We start from the raw sequence: 8,111 nt of genomic DNA, 5'->3' as shown, positions 1-8,111 counted from the left end.
GAGATGGGGTTTCACCATGTTGGTCAGGCTGGTCTTGAACTCCTGACCTCAAGCAGTCCACCTGCCTCAGCCTCCCAAAATGCTGGGTTTACAGGCGTGAGCCACCGTGCCCGGCCAACAATCCTAGAGATCTTCTTATTCCCGTAACTTTTCCAGCCAGTAACAATTTATACCCTCCGTCTTTTCCCCCTCATGCCATTTGTATTTGTTGAAGGGAGCAGGTCTTTTTTCCCATAGATTTTTCTGCTTTCTGCTCTGATGGTCGCTTCCCGTGGCAGGGTCAGCCCAAGGCTTCTCGGCCCCTGCATTGCTTGACATTTGGGGCAGGAGGTTCTGTGTTGCCTACAGTGTTCGCTGAGCATCATCCCTGGCCTCCCCCGAGCCAGATGCTGGGGACTGTCCCCACCCCCAGTGGTGAGGACCAGAAATGGCTCCAGACGTTGCCTCGTGCCCTGGGGAAGATTCACTCACCACACTTCCTGTAAACTGGTCACTCGACCTGGAGGTGGATTTCGTAAGCCACTTCCTGTTGCTTCATCCCTTGAAGTGTTCTTTGCCGGAGAGGAGAGGATCAGGGGATTCTGGCCCTGGAGAGGTTCCTCCTTACCCTTTCCCCTGTCTCAGCATTGAGGGCTCTCGCTGCGTCCCACGCCCTACACCCTCAACCTTTCTCCCAAAGGCATCGCTGTCTTTACGGGAGTGTCCTCATTGAGGGGGAGCTGCCTGCAGGAGTCTCCCAGTCTGTGTTCAGCAGCCCCAGTGAGCGCCCAGGCCAAGCGACTGCAGGGCGCAGGCATCACTGCCCTGCTGTGTTGGGGTCTGTTCTCTGAGTCAGGGTATGAAGTCCAGTTGGGTCTGGGGAGTGCCAGCCTCAGCACAGCTCAGTGCCTGCCTGCCCAACCTTGAAGACCCAGCTGACCTGCTGACTTTATCAGGCCAGCTGTGGCAACCCTACCAGGCTCCCCAACTCCCACCTGGGGCCCTGGCCCGAAGCACAGCAGAGGGGGTGACTTTCTCTCACAGGAGCTCCCAGTTCCATACCTCATGCTGGGTAACGAAAGATGGATTTCTGCCACTCCAGGGCCTGAGAGGACTTGTCTACCACTGTGGGGCCCAAGGAAGGTTGTCACCTCTGACCCTGCAGTGGGGATGTTAGCACCCCTCAGAGGGTCTACGGAGACTGTAGAGAGTCTACAGAGACTCTGCATGCAGAGACTGGGCAAGCGGTGGCCTGAGGCATGGCTCTCCCCTGCCAAGTGTTCTTGGGTGTGAGATGGGCAACACCCTGCAGATGTCATGTGCTACTGAGTTACCCCGTTAACTAATGTGGCCTGAGGCCAACCCCAAAGCTTCTAAGACAACAGGGAAATCACCTGTGCCACAGGCTGTTCCTAACCCTCTGTCCTGCTGCACAGATGAGGTAACGGGGTGCTGGGCCCCCTAACAAGGGTTCGGCCATGACACCATGTATGTCAGCTCTGGAGGGAGCATCCAGAAGAGGGTGTGGTGGGCCACGCGCTGTCAGGAGTCCCCACTGGGCCAGGCTGGTGAGCACAGAGGGCGACAGCTGGTCCCATCATAAAGGGACCTAGCTGGCTCTGCCTGTCTGCAGCTGACACTCACCTCCTTGGGGCCCTCGATTGGCTTGTCAGGGCACTGCACCCCAGCTGCTTTCTGTGTTTTTTTTATCATCCCCCCACCCCCTGTCCTTGTGTTCTCATCACCATCTATTTAGCACCCCACTTTCAAAACCCAGCCTCACTACTGTTATTTATGCCTGTTTTTTTTTTGTTTTTTTTTTTTTTGAGACAGAGTCTCGCTCTGCAAGCTCCGCTATTCTTCTGCCTCAGCATCCTGAGTAGCTGGGACTACAGGCGCCCACCACCACGCCCGGCTAATTTTTTGTATTTTCTGTAGAGTCTGGGTTTCACCGTGTTAGCCAGGATGGTCTTGATCTCCTGACCTCATGATCTGCCCGCCTTGGCCTCCCAAAGTGCTGGAATTACAGGCGTGAGCCACCACGCCTGGCCGTTATTTATGCCTTGAGTGATCTTTTGCAGAAACATCATGAGAAAAAAAGCCTTTTCCATTCATGCACATTCAGTGTGCCCGCGTCATCCTCTGCAAATCCATCTAGGGTCACTCTCCCTCCTGAAGAACTTCTAGAACCCTCCTCACAGTGCAGACCGGCTGCTGACAGAAGTTTCTCTCAGCATTTGTCTGAGCGAATCTTTTTTTTTTTTTTGAGACGGAGTCTTGCTCTGTCGCCCAGGCTGGAGTGCAGTGGCCGGATCTCAGCTCACTGCAAGCTCCGCCTCCCGGGTTTACACCATTCTCCTGCCTCAGCCTCCTGAGTAGCTGGGACTACAGGCGCCCGCCACCTCGCCCAGCTAGCTTTTTGTATTTTTTAGTAGAGACGGGGTTTCACCATGTTAGCCAGGATGGTCTCGATCTCCTGACTTCGTGATCCGCCTGTCTCGGCCTCCCAAAGTGCTGGGATTACAGGCTTGAGCCACCGTGCCCGGCCTCTGAGCGAATCTTTATTTCCCTTTCTGTTTTCACTGGGCGTGGAATTGTGGTCTGGCGGTGTTTCTCCCTCAGCACTTTGACGATGCCCTTCCAGTCTGGGGGATGGCTCCTAGCATACAGTGTCGGCACCTCGGCACTTGGGGCGACTGTTGTGACTGTGCTGATTTGCTCATGAGGCGCCACAACCTGGTAGTTTTCCTGCTGGGGGCTGACAAGGCTTCTTGGGTCTGTGGATTTATAGCATTTGTTACATTTGGGAATCTCTGGCCACTCTTTGCTCAGATCCCCTGCCCACCCTCAGGACTCCAGTTACTTGTATGTGGGATCCCCTGCTGTCGTCCGCAGGTCACTGAAGTGGTGTTCGTTTCCTGTAGGCTTCTTTCTCTGGGATTCGTCTAGGTGGCTCCTGTGGCTTTGTCTTCAAGTTCGCTGCCCTTTTCTTCTGTGGTGCCTGCTATGACTTCCACCTAGTGGCCGTTTCATTCCGATGCTCCGTGTTTCAGCTCCAGAAGCCCCTCGTGGCTCTCTCACGATACCCTTACGTCTCCTCTTCAGCTGTTTTCCTTTAGGTGTGGAGCTTTCTGAGTTCACAGTAGCTGTCCCGAAGCCCCTGTCTGTTCAGTTGGCATCTCTGTGCTTCCCACTTCTTTGTGCTGACTCATTTTCCCCCTGGCTTAGGGGTCTTGTTTTCCTGCTGCTTCACGTGTCTGTAGGGTTCTGCTTGTAGATGCCGCCTGGCATTCTTATGAGGTGGGTCCCTGCCCGATGGTCCACACGGGGCTGGCCGTGATTTAGACGAGAGTTAGCCTTGGGCCCATGTCTGTTAATGGCTTAATGTGTCCTGTGTGGACTGTCATCCTCATGCATGTGTGATGTTAGGAGTGAATTGCTGTATTGTTAACAAGGGCCTAGTCTCCTGCTGGAGGGTGGGGATACAGTGTGAGCCCGAGTGGCTGGGAGCCTGGCCATAATGACGGCCAACTTTCCTGGGGATAGGCACTTGAGGTCAGCCCTCCTGGCATCATGGAGAAAGGCTGGCTCTGTGGCCCCTCAGCCCTTCTCCTCTGAGGCTTGAAGTCTCGTTCTCCATACCCTTGGGGGATAAGCAACTTGGCAAGAAAGGAGTCTTGCAGGCGACCCGCTTGACAGTCAGCTACCAGAACATGTTTAAATGCCTCACTGGATGGCGTGGCCCACAGGGAGTGTGGAGCCACGGGGTGGGTGGGAGGGCCAGTGTGTTCAAGGCCTGTCACCCTCAGCCTTGCACAGCTGGGGCTGCCCTGGCACAGTTCTTGGGGGATTGTGCACCCTAACTGATTCCTGTCCCTTGTCACCCTAATGGGCTTCGACATCATCACTGTTTTCTCAGCCCTCATCCCTGGCTCACGGCTGCACATGCAGAGGCCTCGCATGGACAGTAGACAGGGTGTTCGTGTTAGCCCCAGGCCGACCCCTCTGCAGAGGTTTGTGCCGCGAGAGACGGGCCCCACCTGCTCTCTGCAGCCGCTGCACTGAATCCCTGCTCCAGTCCCCTGCTGCTCCCTGCTCCAGAACACCCTTCCCACCTGGCCTTGGTTGCGTGCTCCCTGGGCCTGTGAGGACTGATGCTGTGAGTTTGGGGGCTCCCTGAGTGGGGTGGGCCAGGCCATTCTGCTTTGGTGCTTCCTTTGCTCCATGTGGTTCTTGTGTCTTATGCCAGTTCCCTTTCACTCGTGCATTGAAAATGGTTAACGGACAGGACTCTCCTCTGCCTGTTCCAGAAGTCTCCATGTGTGTGTCAGAGAATGTTGCTCCTATGCCCTGAGTCAACAAAGACGACCCCTGTGAGCTTGAGGGCAGTTGGGAAGGTGTAGCGAACATCCTGTAAAACGTCCCCATCTTGTGCATAGTCAATGAGTTTTGACCCACTACCCTCACCCGGCTGTGGCCACTCCCCACTCCCACCTCCAGCCCTGGATACCCACTAGTCGGCTTTCTGTCTCTTTGGTTTTGCCTTTCCTGGGGATTTATAGAAATGGAGTCATACAGCCTGTGGCATGATGTGCAGCCTTCTTTCACTTGGCGTGGTTCTCCGTGTTCTGTTGTTTGATTCTCTCTCCACCAGTTGACGGACATTTGGGTTACTGCTGCTTTTTGGATACTCTAAATAATTCTGCTATAAATGTTCAGGTGTAAGTTTTTGTAGGGAGGTGTGTTTTTCTGGGTGTATACCCGGGAGTGGAATTGCTGGGTGTGTTTAACCCTTTGTTTAACCTTTTAGAAAACTGCCAGGCGGCTTCCACAGTGGCTGAGCCTTGTCCATTCCCGCCCATGATGGCAGAGGTTCTGGGTGCTCGCCAACACTTGCTCTTGTCAGCCTCTTTTAGATTAGCTGCTCTGATGGGTACGGTGCTATCTCTGTGGTTATTTTTTTTATGTTTTTTGTTTTTTTTTTTAATATTTTTATGGCTGTCAATCTAGGTCACTGTGGTTACAGTTTGCCTTTCCTTGATGAGTAATGGCATCCGGTGTCTTTCACACCTTCATTGGTCCATGTAAGTCTCTTTTTCATGTCTGTGTTTAACCAAATTCTTTTTTGTTGTTGTTGAGACAGGATCTCACTCTGTTGCCCAGGCTGGAGTGCAGTGGTGCAATCTCAGCTCACTGCAAGCTCCACTTCCTGGGTTGAAGTGATTCTCCTGCCTCAGCCTCCCAAGTAGTTGGGGTTACAGGCACCCGCTGCCACGCCCAGCTAATTTTTGTATTTTTAGTAGAGACGGGGTTTCACCATGTTGGCCAGGCTGGAATCAAACTCCTGATGTCAAGTTTTCCGCCCACCCCAGCCTCCCAAAGTGCTGGGATTACAGGCTTGAGCCACCGTGCCCAGCCTGTTTAACCAAATTCTAAGCAAAGGTCATTCAGGAGCTGCTTCCCCAAGGTCCCAGCCAGGCCGAGGTCCCCTGTTCTCTGCAGTAGCAGCACAGGCTGGTGGTTGGGTCGTGTTTTAGGGTACAGGGCCAGCCCTTCCTGAGCTGCTCTAGACGAGACCCCGTTGTCGCAACAGCACAGTGGCCCTTGTGACTGCAGCAGCTGTTTCCTGCTCCTGGAGCGGGACAAGGGAGTGGGCCATGGATGTGTTGCACCGTGGACAGTGGTGGCTTGCCCTGTGAATCGTGCTCACTGTGGAGTGGGCCTGTGCGCCTGTTGAGGGGTTGCGTGCTTGAGAAGCATGGGGCAGTTTCTGGGGCATCACAGCCTGGGTGGTGGTAGCGTGCAGGGGCACTATCCCTCTGTTCTCCCCTGAACAGCAGAATCCTTGGGGAGTCTTGGCAAAATCCTTGGAGAGCCTCAGCAAAGAAGGAGGCTCCTCGTAGACCAAAGTGAGGTGCTCGGTGCCTCCCACTCTGGTCACTATGCATGTCATATGTATACGGCTGCATGGTCTAAACTGGCCAAGCAGACCCATGACTCAGTGTCACCGTGGAGCAGGTGCTGAGAGGCCAACCATCTCTCACGTCCCAGGCGGCTTGCCCTGCTCCTAGCAGCTCCTGTCGTGCCCAGCTGATGGGCATTGGATGCGGGCAGTTGGAGAGCCCACCCCTTCCAAAGGTCAGGGCCCTGTGCCACCTCAAGCTGGAGTCCTGAAACGGCGCTGAGTGGCTCCAGGGGGCGGACCCTGGGCAGACCCATGGGGTAGGTGTTGTCTCTGATACTGTCCCAGGTGTAGAGCTGCTCGGCTTACCCTGGGTCTTCCAACAGGTCTCTCCAGACTCAAGTAGTGCTTTGCCCTCTGAGGAGAGCTATGGGCAGACCAGGGTGGGAAGGAGTGAGACCTGAGCAGTGGAGATGGAGCCCAGAACAGGGTACTATGAGGACAGGAGCAAGGCCTGGGTGGGAGGGCATCTCAGTGAGCTGGACCTGAGTGGGACAGTGGGGCCAGGTGGTGCAGGGGTGAGTGGGTTTGGGGACCGAGGATCATGGTGACCAGCCAGGGCTATGCTGTGGGGTAGCATCTGGGACACTGAGATCCATGCTTAGGGCCCCAGGTTGGGAAGAGGGAAGAAGATACAGAGGTGCAGTTCTCTGGATCCCAGTTCTTTCTCAGATACTGCCAGAAGGCTGGTCTCTGAATAGCTGAAGCGTCAGTATTTATTTTGAGCTCTTTTGTATATTTTTTCCTTGGAAATTCCACTGCTCCAAGCTCAGTGACCAGCTGCCCTAAAACCATGTGGCTGCCCCAAGGCCGTGTGGCGGAGCTCTACAGGCCTCGGGCTCCCACCCCAGGCTCCAAGGTGGCCCCACTGCACCCGCTCTGACAGACAGTGCTCACCCACCTGGTTGTTAAAAGCCAGTGTTTGTGAGACAGGACTTAGCCTGGTTGGTGGTTTCAGGGGATCAGCTGGGGCTGTGAGAGTGAAGGGGGGGCTGCTTTTGCCTATATGGGGCCTCGGGAGAGTCACGATCCAGGGTCAACCTTGACTTGACCTTGCTTTTTCCTGGCAGGGCTGTGAGCACCTTGAGCCTTGCCCTTCTCTCCCGGTGGATTCACAGGCTGGTGGTGGATTCCACTCCCCACCCCTGCATCCTGGGCCTGCTGCCAGCCTGTTGCCTGTATCTGGAGGCCCCATTCTTACCTGTCATGTGGCCCCAGCCCTCTGTCCATCTGAGGAACTCCTACTGATCCTTCCAAAACCCTGCTCTGGTGACCTTGCCTGTAATTTTCAGAGTGTGTGCATTTCCTTTCCCCTCTCTTGAGAACACCATCTTCACCCTGCTCCTTCTGTACCTGGGGAGGGAGTCTTTGGGTTTCTCAGTGTCTTTATTGACCTTCCCCTCACCTTTTTTTTTTTTTTTTTGTAGGATTCTGTTTCACTGAGGCCGTCTATCCGATTTCAAGGAAGCCAAGGGGTGAGTTTCTGTTTTAATCATTCATATTTGGAATCTTGGGACTGGTATAGTCTCAGGTCTGTCCTTGCTCACTGGGTACAGCAGCAGCTCATGGCAGTGTTTGGGCCCTGTCTGCCTCCACGCAAGGCTGGGTTCTAGGCCCCCAGGATAGCCGCTTGGCTGGGGCCACACCAGGACGTGTCTGGTGCCCATCACAGGCTGCCTAGGTGATGGGCAACTCTCCTCTCCCAGTGGCCCCCTTCGTGCAGTGATGCGCACCTGGCTTCCAGTCTGATAGGGTAGGTGCCCCAGCCCCCAGCCCTGGACAGGTTAGGAACTGCCCACACAGCAGGAGGTGAACTGTGGGTGAGCAAACATGACCACCTGAGCTCTGCCTCCTGTCATCTGAGCGTGTTATTAGATTCTTACAGGAGTGCGAACCCTATTGTGAACTGTGCATGCCAGGGATTTAGGTTGTGTGCTCCTTATGAGAATCTAATGCCTGATCTGAGGTGGATCAGTTTCAGCCCGAAACCATCCTCCCCTATGGCTCCCCGTCCCCCTTCCACCATCCATAGAAAAATTGTCTTCTGGGCTGGGCGCGGTGGCTCACGCCTGTAATCCCAGCACTTTGGGAGGTCGAGGTGGGCGGATCACAAGGTCAGGAGATCGAGACCATGGTGAAACCCCGTCTCTACTAAAAATACAAAAAATTA

At 54.8% G+C, this 8,111-nt stretch overlaps 1 protein-coding gene across 1 annotated transcript in view; it reads left to right on the top strand.

Annotated features, from left to right (window-relative positions):
- Window positions 1-8,111, top strand: part of ELL (elongation factor RNA polymerase II) — an 86,890-nt gene that overhangs the window by 48,513 nt on the left and 30,266 nt on the right. Inside the window, exon 2 of the mRNA XM_011925802.1 lies at window positions 7,369-7,416. Within this exon, the coding sequence (XP_011781192.1) occupies window positions 7,369-7,416 (48 nt within the window). The remainder of the gene's footprint in view (window positions 1-7,368; window positions 7,417-8,111) is intronic.

This window comes from Colobus angolensis, unplaced genomic scaffold (assembly GCF_000951035.1).
Source record: "Colobus angolensis palliatus isolate OR3802 unplaced genomic scaffold, Cang.pa_1.0 Scaffold66, whole genome shotgun sequence".
Classification (NCBI taxonomy): Eukaryota; Metazoa; Chordata; class Mammalia; order Primates; family Cercopithecidae; genus Colobus; species Colobus angolensis.
This window is presented reverse-complemented; position numbering and strand designations above follow the sequence as displayed.